At 29.4% G+C, this 20,677-nt stretch overlaps 2 protein-coding genes across 2 annotated transcripts; one reads left to right on the top strand and one right to left on the bottom strand.

Annotated features, from left to right (window-relative positions):
* The first annotated feature begins 142 nt into the window (after window positions 1-142).
* Window positions 143-9,432, top strand: LOC145960032 (uncharacterized). The gene is made up of 6 exons (XM_083079295.1): window positions 143-512; window positions 805-1,170; window positions 1,826-2,690; window positions 3,024-3,349; window positions 3,685-4,089; window positions 4,663-9,432. Exons 1-6 carry the CDS (start codon window positions 421-423, stop codon window positions 4,745-4,747), a joined length of 2,139 nt encoding a protein of 712 aa, XP_082935421.1. The 5' UTR covers window positions 143-420; the 3' UTR covers window positions 4,748-9,432.
* Window positions 5,715-20,317, bottom strand: LOC145960033 (uncharacterized). Its single transcript, XM_083079296.1, has 2 exons — window positions 19,848-20,317; window positions 5,715-9,656 (listed from the first exon to the last, which is right to left on the bottom strand). The coding sequence occupies exon 2, from the start codon at window positions 9,637-9,639 to the stop codon at window positions 7,573-7,575; it is 2,067 nt and encodes a 688-aa protein (XP_082935422.1). The 5' UTR covers window positions 9,640-9,656; window positions 19,848-20,317; the 3' UTR covers window positions 5,715-7,572.
* Between the last annotated feature and the right edge of the window lie 360 nt (window positions 20,318-20,677).

The raw sequence follows: 20,677 nt of genomic DNA, 5'->3' as shown, positions 1-20,677 counted from the left end.
GCCATCACACACAAAATTGCATAGCTGCATATGCATAACATAAGATCATATGGACCAATGAGCATCGAGTATTATGTTATGTAAGTCAATGGCTGCGTTCAGCAGGAAAAGCTGCTTTGCAACTGTTGTAAAATTCGTGAATCTGATTGGTGTATGCTCTTAGATTCAGTCAAAATTAAGAGCATACACCAATCCGTATGGCATGGCATAAACATACGAATTACGACTGCAACCGAGAACACTTTCGCTTCTCGCTGCATGTCGATACGTGATTTTTATATTAAAATTGGTTGATGAGTAAAAGACGGTAAAAGATTAGCGATAAGTATAAAGCAATCTTTTTATGACATTCGGCGTGAAAATATATATATTTATATCTGTTGGAAAAGTTATCACAAAAGTTTCAAGTTTTGCGTAAAAATGTTACAAGATTATGAATTTTTTTTTCGTTTGTGCAAGAAACGTAAAATTTTCTCGGCTCCTGAGATCTCAGATGCGATCAAAGTTAGCAGGTACGTATTTATATTTTTATATCTAACCTAATTTAACTTATATTTGTAAGTATAACTATATTATTTTGTGACGTTATCGCAATCAGTTTTATCAAACAGGTTAAATGGTTAAATATCTATTTATAATTATTTTTTCGCGAGAGTTTGTGATAAAAAATTTGATGACGATGATGATGAGATATATCATGTTCTATTCTATTTACATATTTGAGAAAAAAATATTCGTTCTCATCTTGAGCATAATTGTAATTAAAAATTTATAGTAGAAATTTATATAATTCATCTTTCACAGTATCACTGGGGAATTACGATTATCTTGCCTATCAATAATAATACCAGTTTGCGAGATTATAGCACAGACATTAGTGTCCAGTTCTACGATTAAAACACTCGATATGAGTGACTGCATGTTACTACCAAAGGGTCTTGATAGCATTCTTAACGCATTCTGCGAGGGAACTACTGTGACAACTCTAAAGTTAAAGGGTAATAATGTGAATGGGCCTTCAGTTGCGCAATTAGGACGGATTCTTGCATACAACAACACACTCAAACAATTATATATCGAGTGGAATAGCATAGGATCTCATATAGATTCATTTGCTATTTTCTGCGATGGCTTAACTAAAAATCACAATATCGAGCAAGTCGATCTCAGGTAACATTGAGATTTTTATTATTTGTTTCAGCTATATTTTCTTCTATTCTTTTCCAATTGAAATTACAGGTTTATATCTGATACATGCTTCGTATTACTTTAAAAAGCAAAAATAACATATATATATATATAAACTGCAATTAAAACAAAAAAATCTATTATGTATCAAAAATATAAATTTTGGTGCTTGTATAAGTTTCACTTGTGAATCTTTACATATTAGATATCAAGTGTTTTTTATTTTTGTATCTTTTATGTATTTATATTTTTAAATTTGTGTTAGGAAAATATTTATTAGTATATTATCATTAGTTTAAATTAAAAATATACATTAATGATGGTAAATTGTTAAACAATTTATTTGAAAGTTTATGCTTTGAGAAATTTGTTCCATTTATTGAATGAGGATATTAGTTGATGAATTGCAATTGTATATACATTTCCTCCTTTCTTTTCTTATCTATCTAATAAACTATTAATAAACTTCTTATCTATCTAATAAACTATTTTTTATAAGAAATATACAAATTATACAGAGAAAAGTTCCTTTAATGAAATTAACTTGAAAATAAAAGTTAAAAGTCAATAGTATAATATATGATTGAAACCAACTAAGAGTAAAGAATAAAAAAGGACAATGATGTTGATCATGCAGATATAATCAAATATCGCCACATTGTGCTGAGCATCTATGTAAAATGATACATCAGAATAAGGTTTTGAAAAGCATCGATTTGTCCTGGAATACATTGGGCTTGCAAGGCGGGCAACTGCTATTGAAAGCAATATGTGAAAACAAGATTATTACCAATCTTGTTCTGTATGGAAATTGTATACCTGAGGACATTATGTTAGCGATTGAAAAACAGCTACAAGAAAATCGTCATAGATATTCCATCACCAAAATCGCTTTATCTATCGATGCAAAATTCGTAAAATTTCCGACAGAAACGATAGTAAAGGATTTTATACTGTCAACGACAAGTAACGATCTTGAAACGGCTTATTCAGAGCAAAAGCATTTAATGCTACATCAGAAAGAAAAAGTCAAGACTGTTATTCTTCAATCCTCTGCAGATATGGAGATTAACGATCGAATTAATCCTTTAGAAATAAACTCGGGAATAAATACAGAATTGGACGACAATAAAAATAATTCAAACGCATGTGTAAATATTTCCTCAAGAGATTACAATAATAAGGCAATCGAGATAGATGCCAAGATTGTCGATCTCGGTAAAATGTTACAGGAACGTACCACAGTAATCGATCTACTGACCGGTGAGCTCACGACAAAAATCGCAGAGATGAATGATGTACGAGCACAGCTAAGCTTGCTACAAACTGAGATTAATCAATTGCAGGAGGAGAAGCAGAAGTTTGATTCGAATAAAGCTAGGGAAATTGCCGAATTGCAGAAGAGTCATGATGAAGCAAAGAAAAACTGGCAGAAGAGTTATAAGGATTTGAAGAACGATTATAATGAATGTTCGCAAAACAAAAAAGAGGCAGATTCTAAGGTAAAATGATAAAATTTATTTTTCTTTAAATATATTTTTGAAGTTCAATCGAAACTTTTGAGCAAAACTTTCCTATAGAAATCTCTTAATTGAAAAATATAATTAAAATTCCTTTTATCTCGATACAGTTTTATCCAAAATAATGAAAGTAATGTTTTAATTTTGGAAGTGATTCAATTTAAAATGCAGCAGTTATTTTATCTACATAATATCCTCTATGCAATTTACGTTATTGCAATATATATATATAAAAGATTTATTAAATTTTGTAGAAGATAATATGAAGAACTGTACAAGTTTACTTTTTAATCTTATTCTTCTTATGTCTAATAGATTCGACAATATGAAAGAGAAATTCACAAAAATCTATTAGATATTGATTTACAAAGGGATAAACTTGAATCTAGTACGCGAGCATACGAAGATCTGCTATCGAAGAATAAGATTGATATGTATCGTTTGAAAAGAGAATCCAAGGAGCGCGATAATAAACACAGACTCGAACTCAATATTCTGAAAAACACACTAAAAGAGATCACACAAGCTTTTAAAGTTTGCCAGAGCAAATTACATAAAAGCAGAAGCGAATTGCACGATTTGTGTGAAAAACAAGGGCTTTTAAAGACTAAATTAGACGACGCAGAGCATAAAATATTCAGGTTGTTCGATAATATAATTTTTATTTAATTTTATAAAAATATAAAAAGGTTTTTAAACTCGTTAGTAGTGTAATTTTAGTTAGTTTAGTTAGTTTTTGTAATTTTTGTACAATTAAATAAACAGTAACAGTTGGGTAAACAGTTTTTTGGTAAACAGTTTACCAAAATAATTATGTTACATTGTTGATATGTTTATAAAATGTTTGCTTCATCATGAAATGTTATGGCAATCTTTGGGCAAATGGTAGAGATGCATTGGTGTAAAACATAGCAAACAAAGACTACAAGTTTTATTTCTCTCCCAAAGTTTTTACTTTAGATACTTTTTCATACAGGTATGCAAAACTGGAAGAAAGTTACAAAAAAATAGAAGAGGAGAAAAATACATTGGAAGAAAAATTGGCTGATTCTCAAAGAATTGTGTCCTTCTTGCAATGCCAAATAGCAAGTTTTCAGAGCGAGTTAGTCGAACCTCAAAGACAATACAATTTGCTTAAAGATGAGCTTAATCAAGAAAAACAGATAAGCGAGAAGTTAAAACAAGAACTTTTCGAGGAAAGAGCAAGATTAAAAGATCAAAATATTCAAATGGAAAAAATGAATCAACAGATTACTGCGCTCCATGTGCGATTAAACGAAGTTCAAATTATTCACACTGAACTGTTTTGTGATCGCGATAGAGAAAGAAAACAGCTCCAAGACATTATTTCCAGCAAAGAACGTAATATTACGGAATTACGGTAAACTTACTAATTTAATTTTAATCCTAAAGTAGACAAAAGCAAACTATACTATATATGTATATTTAATTTTTTACATTTGCTTGACTTTTAATGAATAAGACCATGATTAAGACAGAATGCAGTTTATGACAGAAAATTTACTTTTAAATAACAGTTTAGAGAGACTGTGTGTCTTTTTAATATGCTCTGTTACAATTAAAGTCAATCTTTCTTTCATAGATGCATGCGATATATGTGTGTAGATGTTTATATATACACGCCGAGAAGTTAAAGAAAAAATTTAATCTTTTCGATTTTATCATCTGATTCTATATGAACTATAATGATAAGTACGATAAATTAATTAACGAGATATTACATGACAAAAATTCATGTAAGCCATTATTCGAAAATAGCTTTTAATTTTTTTCAACAAATGTGAAAAAAATTCACAACAAATTTTCACTTTTTGGAGAATAAGTACACATGAGTTGTCAGATATCCTCACAAAATAATTTTTTTTTCTAAATGAAAAAGGTTAATTAAACTTTATTACATGTTTATTATTATATTGTGTCATCTTTTTTTCAGCGTTGGAGAGGTTCAAAGGGCTGGACAATTCTATGCAGCATTTAGCAAATACCTGAGTTCTATAGGCCCACATCCAATTTTGTGATTCTTTCAAAGCATCAATATTTACTCCTATAAAAGCACACAATACAGCAAAATATATAATATAAATAAGTTACATATAGGCACAAATTTCACATTATTGGCAGTTTTTTGGCCCAAGCATATTGATTCATCTGGTCTATATCTGATCTATCATAGTCATATATCGAAAAACAATGTTATTTTGGATTTATCCATAGCATAGACAGTAAATATAAATATACAGATAGAAAGCTTGACAGACTGCATTGATGAACTGTATCAAATGTTGCACCAAAATTAGAAAAAGTTTTAAGAAGTCTAGCATTCTCTCTTAAATGTAAGAGGGGATTATAGACATCTATGAAGATGGGGAAGATTATATCTCCATTTAATTGAATTGAAAGATGAAGAAACTCGTTAAACATTGCATTCTTTCTCTCGCCATGCGTAACGCGTTGTCGCGTTCTGTGTGTAGGTGCCCTAGCTCGTGTTCAATTTTTCTCTATAAAACGGATATAAAGTCTAATAGGACAAGTATTAACATAAGATCTGGATCTTAAGTGTCTTTTCTTGTAAATTTAATTTCTAATATAATCCTAACAAAAGAATCAGAATGTTTTAAACGAATTATTTGAAGTTGAACGCGAAATAGGAAACAGTCCACTTACTGCGTATTTGAAGTAAAAAAATTGAAATTTCTATGTATATTATAAACTTCAAATTTTATAAATTTTATAAATATATATAATTTATTTATTTAATTACCAACTCTATATAACCAAAATATTTTATATGAACCAATTCTACATGTGCTGTGTTCCAATATTCACACTGCCAGAACTGTAAAATCTATAGTATACATCACGTAAACTATAGATTTTCAGTATTGGCAGCAAATATTGGAACGCAGCCATGGAATATGATGTAACAACGTATAACATATGTTATATTTACGAATGGAAAATTAAGCAGTAATTCACCAGTAATACTTATGTATATTATTTATAACATTCCGTTTTATTGCTTTTATATAACATTAATATAACAGTGTTTACTGGATTATTATGATATAGAGAGGATGCTATAGGTTTGTTCAATTTGTTTCCATTTCCTACGCTCAAATTTTTCGCTCTCTCTCTTTTTTCAACGCTTAAATATATATTTAACACGTTTCAAGCACAGAAAATTTTAAAGAATGCGAGTAAAATAAATGTAGATTTTAATTAGAGTCATTACAGAGAGTACGTAGCAAATGTCCCAAATATTCCGTTGCCAGTTGCCAAATTATTGTGATCCAATCAACATCGAACTAGTTTGATGCTAATTGGATCGCAATTGTTTGACAACTGACAACGGAATATTTGCATCGTATTCTGGAATGGCCTTTAGTGTTTATGAAAGTACATACATGTAGAGGGGAGATACCAATTAAAGGAGATATACTCTACCGAATATACTAATTCTGACAGATTGACCGATGATTAAGTCAGTTTTTAATTAGCTGTCTTTTTAATATAATAAAATGTTTCAAATATATTCAATTTTGTTAACATCGATATTTAATTTATAGCTTAATGCGATTTTCATTTAACTTCACAAACTGTATCGCGTTATAGATTATAATAGTCCTTTTGTTTGATTATATCCAATCAATAATCTCGCTGAATCTCTCGTGTGCAAGTGGATCAGGTTAAACTGAGTAGGAAAGTTACCGTTTTGCAATTTTCGCAATAATTAATGAGAAATTATTAAAAGAGATCGGTCGGCTCGTGCGAGACAAGCGCGTGGCGACAAGAGCCTTTTCATTGTAACATGATACGAAGCAATGAGCGGGACGCTCACCAAACGTATTGCTAGAAGTAATACTGAGTGCCGCTAGCATCCTTTGGAGAGATCCTCTTCTTCACCACTTCGTCATGCATCTAATATGCGCCACATTATAGGTAGGATATTTCTTCTCGCCGCGCGCTCTTATTCCCTCTTATCTTCTTTAATTAATTTCTCATTAATTATTGCAAAGATTGCAAAACGGTAGAAAACTCTTTTATCCAGTTTCACCCGTTTTTTCTGCACACGAAAAGTTCGGCAATTATTGCCGGACATCCTGTATAGCATAGAGAAGAATAATCTTTTGATTCTTTAACTCATATTCTCATTATATATATTCAGTAAATTTAATTTTTATTAAATGTGACAATTCGATGCTATAAATTTATCTTACATATATAGAAATAAAGAAATTAAATCTAAAAAAAAAAATGATTTACCTAAAAATCTACGAATAAATCTATTTAATTTTCTTTTTTCTTCCTTTATTCCAGATTTATTTCTATTTCAAATTTGGTATTTTTGCACTAAATTAAAGTTCTCGCGCTGTTCCTCCGTTATTACATATTTGATATATGACGAATAAATCTAAAATGATATTGTGCATATGCTATTAAAATAAACGTGAGAAAAAATGGAATAAAGAAAGTATTCGATCTTGATCATCACAGAACAATAGAAATCAATTCGTAATTTTGTAATTTATCATAAAGAAAACGTTTCATTTCTTAAGAAACAAAACACAAAGTTAGTAATGTTGAAGGACTAGATATTTAATATTATATGTATAGAATAAGAACATGAGTAATTATTATATAACAAATTGAGTATTCATTTACATTCGCGTAAACTGTAATTATTTTCGCTATTACGCAAACTTTGTCGATACAAAAAATATCGTAGATCATTTATCGAAAAACAAATTGTTGTAGAGATGTAGAAAAATAAATTTTTATTAGATATTGGAAGAAAAAGGTAGGCGCATTGATTTTACGTAATTGACGATACGTGATTACACATTTAAAGGGTGTATGGGTATTCCGCGAGGTAGTTTCTAATCAAGAGAGGCAGATGTTCGGTGGGCAGTTTGTTTCTATTCACGACAAGTCTGGCCAAATGTGATAACGATTTGACTTCTTTGATCAGAGGTTTGGTTAAATAGATCTGGCTGTATAATTGTCCGCTATAATCAACCCACACCTCTTTGCGATCCAACTTTTTCGAATATTCAACATAGTGCTCCAACATTGTAATAGGACATTCGAAAGTCGGAATCGCCAACGCCAGTCCTGGTTCAGCGTCGAATTGAAAATGTTTAAGGAAATAGCACATTCTGACAGAAGTAGGTCCTCTGGCTGTTTGCACAGATATCGCAAAGATATATCTACTGTCCGAGCTGTCTCTCATTAGCCATCGACCTATGGATGTATTTCTCAAGAGATTTTCACTTTGTTTCCAACTAATGTTCTCGTGATACCAGCCGCAAGTCTGCAATAGTCTTCTTATCTCGCGTAATCTTATGTCTTTGTTTAGCAATTTTGTATCCAGGCTCCAGGGACTCGATATCCCCCAAGGATGGGACACCGAAATGGTCGATGCTCCGTTCTTCCGCTCATTGTTGTTACAACTGTTGCTGTTTCTAGTCGCAATAATTCGATTTTCCGTCGCACAATATAAATTGTCCGATTGTTTAATAACATTTTTGTCGGAGTTATTCGAGAGTTCCATTATCTCGGAGTCGGCGAATTGAGCATCGAAGCGATGGGCTGACTGGGAGATGGTGGGTTCGCGAACGATTGTCGGCACATTTATGAAACTGCCGTTATCATTAGTGTAATTGCGCGATACTAGAAGATCAGCAACGTAACATGTTGCCGTCGTCGAATGGATGGTTGCCTCTTTCTCCCTTTTCTTCTGTTTTTCTTGCTCTTTTCTCTCCCAATTAATGTCTTCGTTTTGTTCTTCCTTACTTCTAGCATGTGATTTCATCGTCACGATCTGACTACATGGTATTGCCGTTGTCGTCGTAATGTTTATTCGGCAGTCACTCATGTTCACGGGTAGCTGCATGTTGGCGTTCACTCGAATCTGCATGCTATTACCAACAGGCTCAAATAGCAACGAATCGCGATCGTCAGACGCGTTAGTCAACTTACCGTGACACTGACAAAGATTCTGCTCAACTATACCGTTACAGAGACAGCAATCATTTGTTTCAATCGATATTTTTCGCTGCCTCGATTCCGTGCCCATTGTTTCGCTATTTTCTCTTGTCATCTTGAACGTAGGCAGTATTTTTCTATTCCCAGGCAATTCTAAACAGCCGCTTGGCGGCACGACAAATGTTTGATGAGCGAAGTTCTCCATGTTCCTAAACATTGTTAACCGCTCGTCCTCAATGGGCAAATGTTTCTTCTGCACGAGACAACCACCACCGGTGAGCTTTCGTTGTATTTCGATGGGTGGGACTTGCACTAAAGTTCCAGCTTCCATGCTTTGAATTAGACAACCACCAGAGTGTATATTGGGTGATGTAGTGAATATAATGCTATCGTTGATGGGCTTACATGTGGTCGTGATATGATTTTTCGAAGAAGTCATTCCATAGCCGATATTTTTCATCGTCATAATTAGGGGATTTATATGGGGGTGATTGTTTGTTGTCAATTGATTGATCGGCAATCTTAAGGATGGATTCTGTTCCGCCGATGTCTGAGCATCACAAGAGAATTTCATTGTCTCGGAGTTGGCAAATTGAACATTGGAGCAGCGATAGGCTGACTGGTAGACGACAGGTTCGTGGACGATTGTCGGCACGTTTATGAAGCTGCTGTCGCCGTTGGTGTAACCGTGCGACACTAGAAAATCGGTGATGTAACAGGTCGCTATCGTCGAATGGACGGCGGTCTCTTCTTCCTTTTCCACTTTCTGTTTCTCTTGTTTCTCAGTTTCTTTCCAACTAATTTCTTCGCTCCGTTCCCGGCAATAATCCGATATTGGGAAACGATGGCGACAATTTGGACATATCATTGTCATTGGCGATTTTGGTACACTCGCGATTGGATCATCGCAATCGATGTAACACATTTACAGAGCGTTCCAATCTGAAATAACAAAACAAATAATAACTTAATAAACAATAACTTGTATTACTCTATTGATGCATAGCAATATTATATTAAGTTGCTTATTTGTGTCATTGTACATCGCGCGTAATAATATATAATGAATCGTTGTGAATTAAAACCATTGTAAATTAATTTTTTAAACAAAAATATAATAAAAGATGTCTATTATGATTATGCACACCTTAAAGAAATCTTTCTCGTTTATTTAAGCATTATTTCATGGATGTGCATGTATATATAGAAACATAAAAAAACACATATTAAGAGTGTAAAATAGAAAGATCATATACGCGTGTAAATTATAATATATAATGAATGAGAGAAATGTGAATAGAGTCTTGATATCCCTTTATATACGTAGTCTTTCATGAACATTAATATCTTGTTATAATCTACGGACATATCATACATGATGATACGATATCTAGTTTTGTGTGAGCATCTGTGTGCTCGTGCAAGTGTATGATGATTGAGCAACTCACACTGTGTGTAGAGAGATCCGTTAATGTTTATTTTCTAAGACTTTCGTTTTTTCTTCAGCTTAAATATTTCCAAATAATTCAACGAGGAAATATAGATAAAAATTATAATGTTAGTAATTAATAAAATGCTTACTGAAGTTATTGAATTCTATTTTATTTCCTTTAAAAAGTCAATAATTTACTTCGTCATACAAGAGAAGTCCTATCGTTTCTTTCTCGATATGGCACATACATACATACACACATTCACGATTAATCGTATTCTAGTGACTGATTATCGCACGAGCGATACTGCGATTACATCGATACCGAGAAATCGTATACGTAAGTACATACATACATACAACAGACATGTCATTGTTGACAGTGACATCGGACAATAATAAAGATTTGTATGGAAAAGGTTTTTCGCATCCAATTAGCTTAGAAAAAATTAACTTTTTGTTACAAAGTTTATACCATCGAATCAATGCAATCTACATGAGTTACGAAAGGATAAATCGCGAGATACCTTCATACATCTCTGATAATTTGCTTTAATAGATATTTCTTTGTGATAGATAGATAAAATATGTAAGCGATTACGACATTACATATCAAGCAACTTGAAGAATGAGCGCGGATATTCTTAATTAAAAGAGCTACAGATGGCAATATCGCATCATTTATATTAAAGTTAACAGCCTATAATAAATAAACGATACTGACTGAAAAAGAATTTACTACAGAAGAATTAGCAAGAATTTGCTAGAAACTGTATAATAAATGAATTAATATATATCATTCTCAAGAAATAAGCTTTTGAGATGCTTCCCAATTAACAAAGTATTGCATACATATATATATATATATATATATATATATATATATATATATATATATATATATATATGCGTCGATAATTACGGGGAAGTGAATAATTATTTACGAAAATAATAAAATATGTTATATAAATATACTTTATAATATCGTTTTGTAACTTTTTAGTAAATAAGCATACCTATCTCATTTAAGAAAGAAAAACAAGTACAATCGGATTCATTAATAATATGTTTGTTTCAGTTTTATTAGCAAAGATACTTTATAATAAGTCAAATTCGCGTCAAATCTTTGTTTAATTTGCGAAAGCAAGTTTTATGACAATTATATGGTTTCAAATTTTAGAATTTTTATAATAATTGAATTGCAGTTTTTTTATCTACATGTTATTAATTCGTAAATCGAAAAGAAGGTCTTCAACATATTTCATAAATTTATTATATTTAATGACAATTTTGATAAAGAGAAAATTAATTTATATATTATATAATAATATTTATGATAAATTATCTATAATATAATGTTTATGATAGTATATAATATGTGCGTGTATATTATTAATTATTGTGTTATGTACATCTTTCTGCTATAATTAATAAAATTATATTTTTTTAAATTGTAGAAAAACCATTTCTTCTTATTTGTACAAGATTTTTGATATAATTATATTATATACGTTTTTATTTTTTGAGATGAAAAATATTTCAGAATAAAAGCAGACAAACAATCTTTATTCTCTTAGATTAAATAAGTTCACCACATATATTTATTTGCTTGATTCGTATATTAAGAAAGATGAAAACGCGAGATTTTACCATATAATATTCGTTTTCGTCATAATCGCTCATATGCGATGAAACTGTGAGAAATGTGGGGCGTGTTGATAATACATATATGCATGCATACGTATACGTATACGCACACGTACACATGTCCCATGTATGCATGTGCGTTGCAGTGCAGATTCTTGGGATATTTCTTAGGGTAATAAAAATATTATATTTATCGACGTAATCTATTATAGTATATCGCGTGAATAAAACATTGTTGATATACACCGTCTGGCTATAAAATTTTAGGTTAGGACTAATTTTATAAAACGCGCGGAACCTATCTTTCGCCAAATTTTGAAATCTCTTGTATTAATCTTTAACTACACCTCTATCAAATTTTATCAATATTGGTTCAGTACAGTTATATATTCGAACCTGTTTTGTGTAACGAGTTTGTTTGTCTATATTATAAAAAATGTTCATATAGAGATATATGTTTCATATAGACATTTTTCTAGATTTTTATTTTATTGCGTTAAAGTTAAACTTGGAATAGAAGAGAAATTGATTTTGGTTTTTTAACGTTTATAGTCGAATTCAGGTTATAAACGAATGAGCACGAATAATTACAAATAAATCAAAGTGAAAAGGATGAATTGATCATTAATCTCTTTTAAATTTAAAAATTTTATATAAAAAATAATTTTTATAAAATTTATGAATTATATAATGCTTTTTTACTGATATTTGCTAATATTTGTACATTCTTTGTACATTTGGTCTAGATCCAATTTAAAATGCCAATACATGTACTCGCAAATAATTTTCTTAATCGAGCCGAGCGCATTTGCTTTATTAATCTAAATTCCACTTTGCTTTGACCTACATCTACAAATACGTACGTCATGTGAGTGTAAACGCGCACGCATTCGCATATAAATACATATTGACGATCGTATGTATCTGAGAATGCGCGGTACAATGTTATTAATACGTGGAATTCCATTATGATTTGACCTACATATGACACGTATATGCATGCATATAGCGTGCAGTAAAATCAAATCTCAAATATAAAAGCGATATCGTGTTTAATTTTGAGCACTTTGCATCGTAACTTGCATCGGAGATTGAAAATTGAACAATCGAAATTAGATGAGAACCAACGAGTGAGATAAAAAATTAAGAGAGATATAGAGAATAGATATATATCCTACAAATATTAGATACTTCTCCCTTTCTCTTCTCACATCTACTGGATTTAAATATATATATATATATATTTAAATCCAGTAGATGTGAGAAGAGAAAGGGAGAAATATCTAATATTATATATATATATATATATATATATATATATATCTTAAAGAAGTTTTTTTGGATTAATAATTTCCATATTTTAAATATATTTAAATCGTAATAATTGTCTGCTTTCAAACAACGTTTACTATTATTAGCCTATTATATTGGCAAATATCGCAATTATTTTGATTGTTCGACCGTCATCTGTTGGTAAATTTAATCGAATACTGTATCATCAACGAGTGATATGACGGAGTAATATATAAGAACATTTTTAAATATTACAAATCTTTAAATATTTAATAATAATTTTAAATTTAAATAACAATTTTTAATTGTTATAAATTTTTACATACTGCGTATAAGTATATTTTTATTTCTCTTTTCTCATATATATGTTGCTATCCAAAGGTTCAGGGAATTTGCCCATAAGAAAAGAATTATTAATTCCAACTTATTGTCATTTTCTTTGCCAAAGTAGAGAAAACCTTTTAAAAATGGATATTTAAAAATGGCTTTTCTCCATGATTTCATCCTTAAAGAAGTCTTCAAATATTTAAGGATTTTTAGGTATTCACATTGCGTGATGGAATTGTGAATGATAGTATTGTTGGCAGCTTGGCTTTCAAAAACACGACAGTCGATTTTTCATCTATTCCTCGTCTGATCTCACTCCCTGCGACATTATTCTGTTATTCAAGCTAAAATTCCAAAACAAAGGCTGTTTTGATATGATTTTGATGAATTTAGAAGATCCAAGAACAATCGCAGATGTTTAAAACACTCATACTTAAAGAATTTTAGAAATGCGTGAAAATTATTATTAATTATAAGATTATGGAAAAAACGTGTTGAAATAGAGTTACATCCATGTTCGAGGGGATTATTTCGAAAAAAAATAATGGAAGCTAAAAGTTGAAATAAGCAATATTTTTTATGGGCAAATTCCACGAATTTTTGGGCAACATCATAGATATATTTCATTTTTCTAAGCCTGTGATAATATTATTGACACAGTTAGCTATGGATTCTATTTCAGTATAAATTTTACTGATATTTATCGTGTCTGACATCAATTGCAAATTGCTATATATTTCATAAATTTTATTTTATATTTTAGTTTTCTCTAATATTAAAAGATATCAGTTACAAATAATCTTGTGAATAATTTTGTTTTTATCAGTGTCAAAAGAAGATAGGGAAATTAATTAATTCTGATATTGATAAAGCAATAAATATTAGGAAAATATTTATATTTTTAATCAATATTTGATTTATCATCAGTTAAATAATATTTTGGGGAAAATTTACTGAATAAGTCTTTTTATTTTATCAAAATTTAAAAACATTAAGAGATATAAATGTTATACAATTCTGTGTAACATTTTCTATAACGTGTGTACAATAAAATCACAGGCATAGATATATTTTATAAGCACAATTAGTGAATGAAATGTGATATTTTCCTTGTTGAAAGTTGAAACTATGTTTTTATATTTTTGCTATTTAGTTGTGTAGACGGTGTTCTCTTTTCAAGTTTGAATTCTAAAATTGAATGTCTGGTTTTTATACATATTATAAGATTTTATTAGCAAAGTCAATTTATTTAAAATAGACTAAAAAGATATATCATCTTTAAAATGCAAATTTATCAAAACTCTTTTGTTTCTAATCACAATTCAGAAACTATATAGCTGAATATAATTTAGAAATAAAATTTATATTGCAAAGTATGAATTAAAATTGTTAATAAAAAATAAAAGAATTTAGAAATATAGTTTCAAAATATTTAAAATAAATAAAATTAAATAACATTAAGATTCTAAAGAGTTGCAAGTTTTGTGCACCTTTCGACCTTTTAATACCTTTAGAATATTGTTATTTTTTAAACATCTTACAAATATATCGTAATTTTATGAATAAGATGGAGATTCTCCTCAATTCTTGTTTAATTCAATTGCTATAAATTGTTTTCAGTTCTCTTATAATATTAAATTTTACATATAAATCTTTTTCCATCTTTTGTTTTATATTAAATTATAAAAAATATATTTTTATTGAATATAATAACTTTCTTACTATTGTTAGAGTTAAATTAAAAAAAATTGTTTCAATATCTTCATTAAAGGAAAGTTACATCAATATTACAACTTGTGCATTGTTTATAAAAATATCCCAGCTATTCTATTTACGGGTATATGTGCTTATTACGTTCCTGTAAGAGTACACATTCTGCCTTGTTCTCGTACGTGAATTCCGTGTGTCATTGATTTCAAAGTATTTGTGGAATCGCTCGAACTCGTGCTTCCACGAAGCGGGGACTCGGGGCCTCGAGTGGTCGAGTGTCGCAATATCAGAAGGCCAAGCCATCTAGAAACCTCTTTCTTTTCGGTTCTTTCTTCGTGGGGCATGTTTGTGCACGCGCACACGTATATATTCCGTTTTAAATTTTCATGGCTATTATTGTCTTCGACATATGTCCCCGAAGGTGAAATAGCAAGCACATAGTGGGATATGCGAATTTCCGCGAAGATAAAATTTTCGAATAGAAACAAATAAAATATATTCTATTTGTTATATAACTATAAAAAATTGCATGTCGTGTGTGTGTGTGTGTGTGTGTGTGTATGAAAGAAAAGAAAAGAGAGAGATCCTTTTCTTTATTTTATAATATAAATCACTTTCGCATAAATTGGCTAAAAGAAATAAATAAAAAGTATATGAACAAATTACAAGATATGATTTCACATATTATGTTGCATAATTGAATATTAACTTTTTAAAACTGTTTTTCTAAAATATATTGTAATTTTTAAATAGAAAAATTGGAAAAAATATATATCAAATCAATATAAAATATTTGAAGTGTTAAAGATAAAATGAAATTAAAGATAATTAATTACAAAATGCTCTACTTTAGAGTCGTTTTATATTTTTTATATAATTTTTTTTAGAAACCATTGTATTAGAAAATAATCAATTATTGGATTAAATATTATTTATCACTTTAGTGTTATCTTAGAATCTTTATTGTATAATATTACAAAAAATAATGACGTTTAAATTATTCTTTCTCTCCTTTTCTCTCTATTTTCTCCAAATTTATGTATGTAAGTTGTGTACGTAATATATATAAATGTCAAAAGTTTCGAAGTACGTTAGAACAGTGAATATTTACACACACACGCGCGAGTGCGCGCAAAAGAATGTTAAAATTAACCAAGTTCTTTAAATTGACATTTATATATTTTATTGAAATGCACCCTCAATGCTCGAATCAAATACAGATACATGTAGAGGTACAGGTTTAATAGCGGTGGAATAGTGTTTGTGAAAATAACTTGTGACAAAAGTTATCTAAAGTGGATGAAAATTATTTGGAAATCTGCCCTAGAGGAGTATAATTTTTCAAAAAGAGATTGAGCCGTTGTGATTAATTTCTTGGTAGCTATTACTGAGAAAAATGTTGTAAAACGAGAAGACAATTCGTTTGTGCGCTTTTTGTCATTAGATCTCTCTTGAATCATAGGAATGAGATAGCAAACAAGAGAGAGGGAGACGGAAGGCGTCTTTTCTTTAAGAATCTGAGCTTAGCAAAGCTACTTAGTACAATTCAACTTCAAGGAATATCGCATCATTTCATTTTCTGAGAGTGAAGGAGAGGAGGGACAAAAATATATGAGAAAAAAAGGATAAAAATAAGAAATAGAAGAAAGAGAAAAATACGATAAAAGAAAGAGTGAATAAAAAATGTCTATGCAATTTTAATCATAATGTAGATAATAATGTAGATCATAATGTGGATAGTATGCGGCCCTATTGCTTTTGTAGGATGGCACACTTGTATACTAGAGTTCGAATGCAAACGCATCAAATATTATGCATATTAGACTAGTTGATAATTATATGTATTTTCGGGATCGAAACTTTTTGTGTGAATATATTGTTTAAGTTTAGACAAACAGTACGAACAAAACGCATGAAAATCTTTGCTGATTCTTCTTGTATTCTCTTTCATTAAACTGCATAATCTATAATGTTTCTATCACATGAGATTTCCTTATTTATGAACACTCCTCCCTAACATTCCTATCTTTTTAGAATTTAAACATTTCATAATAACAAAGGAAATTGAAGAGATTATTATGCTAATTCATTGTGATAATCGAATGCATTGCTAATACATGTTTCAATTTAAAAAATTGGATAATCTTGCGCGTATTTATAAAATCTTTTCAAGAAAAAGTAAAAATAGTTTGTGTCTTTAAAATATTGTTAAACACGAGAAACGTTTCTTTAACATATACATTTTGTCAAGAAACTCATCATGTCTTTTAATATTATGAGTTCAAAAAGTTAAAATGCACTGCTATTATAAATCTTGAAGAACAGTGCAGTTTAAAATAAAATTATTTGTTTTAAAACTCTAATGAAATTTTAAAACTCTACATATCCGACTAAATCTTATTAGAGAAAGAAAAAATCTTATAGATATTATTTCCTTCAAAATTTTTAAAATGATGTATTTACAAATGTACGAGAATGCAAATAATTTCGTCAATAAACTTTTATCCATAAATATACTCTCTCACAATTTTCAATTATTATTCTCGATTAATAGCTGGTCTGATTATTGACAAGACGACGGAAAGATGTGGGACGTACTCAGTAAGCAAGGAATTCCGCGAAGCGATCTTTTAACCACATTATGTAGATTTTTCGAGATAAACGCCACGGACGGGACGTAACTTCGGAGAATCCGCCGACGCAACACATTCGCGTATACGTTATGATGTTGTAACACATATGATTTTATTTATTATAAATGTCAAAATAAAAGTATTTAAAACTATAGACTCTTTAAACTAGTATTTATAATAATATACGAGAGCAAAATTTTAATAAAAAAACTGGATAATTAATCTTTTTTTAAGTATGCAATATTAGAGATTTTTGTGTTGTATTACTAGCAAGATTGATAAATATTATTTCTTTCAGATAAACTGAACTTTAGAGATATAAGTAAAAAAACTATATTTCAATTATTTTGATTCTACATAAATAAGCTGCAAAATACATGCAATACAATTAACTTGTAACTGAAGAATTAGCAAGATTATATATAAGAAAATAAATTAGAAGAAAAACAAATTAATGGAATTATACATAAATTCCAATTAATTTCTTTTATTTTACTTTCTTATATATCTAAACCTTATCAGTTATATATAAATATATAAATATATGTATATATATAATTTTCCGAACAAATATCGTAAATGAATATTATAGTTATATATTATCAATTTTCTTTAAATGTTAAAATATATTCGCGATGATAATTATTTCAAAAACCATCACAGCGACAGAAACAATTCAACATCACGATAAAAAGCGACAACAATAAACTTTGATGGTTTCAGTTATATATCTTTCTTAAGTGTCGATTTGTTTATATAACATTTATCCTTTAAGCGTGTTCATTATATATTTAATATGTTTTAAATGGTTTATAAAAATTTATCATCAGCCATTATATACATATAATGGTATGAGTTGTACCTACACTATTACAAAGTGTTTGCTCTTCTATGAATTTTCGAACTCGTAGAAAAACGTTTTTGGTAGACGATAATGATGATCACACTGCGTAGTAGTGACGTCTATTTCGTGGAATACGATCTGAAAATTTCACGCGCTCTCCTACACTATCGTGCTTTTACGTCACTCTATTTTCACCGACAGGTGAACACTTCTTCCAAGAATCGCCTACGTTTGTCAGATATATTGCATAATGTCGATTTGATGATAGTGAAATATATTATATATATATATATATATATATCGCGCGCGCACTCCAATCTCGTGATCAATGATGACGACGTTCAAAAACCAACGACATTGAGTTTAATTTATATTGAATATGAATTTTCGCTTTCAAAGCTTGAATAAAATAATTTGATAACAAATAATGATGAAAATAATTTTTTTACTATAAAAAATAATTTGCATATTTTCTCTCTAAGTAACTGTTACAAATTCGTTGAATAATATTTCAATAATTCAACCTTAGAAGTACTTTAATGTACTGCAATCTTAATATATTTTAGTAAAAAGAAAATGCGACAATTACGAATAATTAAATGGTCGTATAAAAGTTAATGTCCTTAATACGCAAATAGGATATATCAGTAGTATGAAATATAATTTTAAATCAATTTTTATAAATACATTTTTGAAAATATGAATTATGCAAATTCTTTCAAAGTATATTCAGTTTAAAGTCCATTTCATTAGAAATATGTTTATATTGAGTAAAAATTGATCTAATTTTCTCAACTGAACTTTATACGCATTATATGAATGAATGATATAAGACATAAGAAAGAACTAATCTTTATTATTATAACATTTTGATCAGAAAAATAATATTCATATGTTGATTTAATCTTTAATATTTCCATGTGGAAACAATAAAACTTTAATAAAAGAGAAAGGGTTTTTTTCTGTTAGAATAAAAATATGTATTTATATTAAATCAAGTTTCCAATGAATTATTAATCGTCATATACAAACGTGCTCATTTAGTATTTTCTATAGATAATCAAAAAGTTCTTGGAATAATTTAATATAAGTTCTTGGAATAATTTGATAGAAATTTGTTTGATAATAAAGTAAAAAATATATTGTTAGCGCAAGAATAAGACGCTGAATTATTAATCGATGTTATTATTTTAATCCGTTTTGTAAACAGAAAAATACATAATCTTTTTTAACTTTTTATGTCTTACCAAATTATATTTCGTTCAGCTATAATTCCTCTCCAAGTATCTTCTGCGACGAGGTATATATATATATGTATATATGACAATGTGCGGTACACGTAGTAAAAGTTTTTTCCTTGAAATAAAAAACTTAAAAATCGACACACAGCTAATATTACACTCATTTAATTGTGTTCATGAAACGACAAGTAAAGTCTTGAAGAACTTAACCTAACCTCTTTCACTTTGATTCATAGTTGTCTTTGAAGACAAAAGTATTTCGAATTCTAAAAGATGTAACACAATGTATATATTTTATATACATGTACATCTGATACGTGTGTATATCAATTACACATATTTACTTGTACCGAACCATTAAAAAAAGTTCTATTTAAATAATCTAATATCAATCTCTCTTTCTAATACACTCGAGTCTACTCCATACAATCCGTACGATTGCCGATGAGCAACTGACAGACATTTCGCAGCGAGACTTCCACCGCTGACTAAACCTAAAATTACGAGCTGAATACTAGGGTATTTAATTGTAAAGAGGAGGGCGGACTGGGAAACATGCGCCGCCAGTAGTGAAAAAATGTGATCTGAAAACGAAGGAAGACACAGTTTAGACAAAGGTCTAGTTTATACCAATTTCTTGATATATGTAATTGTAAATAATTATAGTACACATTCCAGATAGCATAAATATATTCTATAAAGATCCTACAAAAATTTTTCGACAATATTAGAATATTCTGAGAATGTATTGATGAAAAGAACATAAAAATATGCAGCAATAATAAAATGTGACTACTTATAATATACTGAATACATTTACAGTCTATAAATTTTTG

Source organism: Camponotus vicinus, unplaced genomic scaffold, assembly GCF_025532165.1.
Source record: "Camponotus vicinus isolate PSW18456_S1 unplaced genomic scaffold, iyCamVici1.0 SCAF_10, whole genome shotgun sequence".
In the NCBI taxonomy this organism is placed as follows: domain Eukaryota; kingdom Metazoa; phylum Arthropoda; class Insecta; order Hymenoptera; family Formicidae; genus Camponotus; species Camponotus vicinus.
The sequence above is the reverse complement of the archived record's forward strand: the minus strand, read 5'-3'. Positions and strand labels throughout refer to the sequence as shown.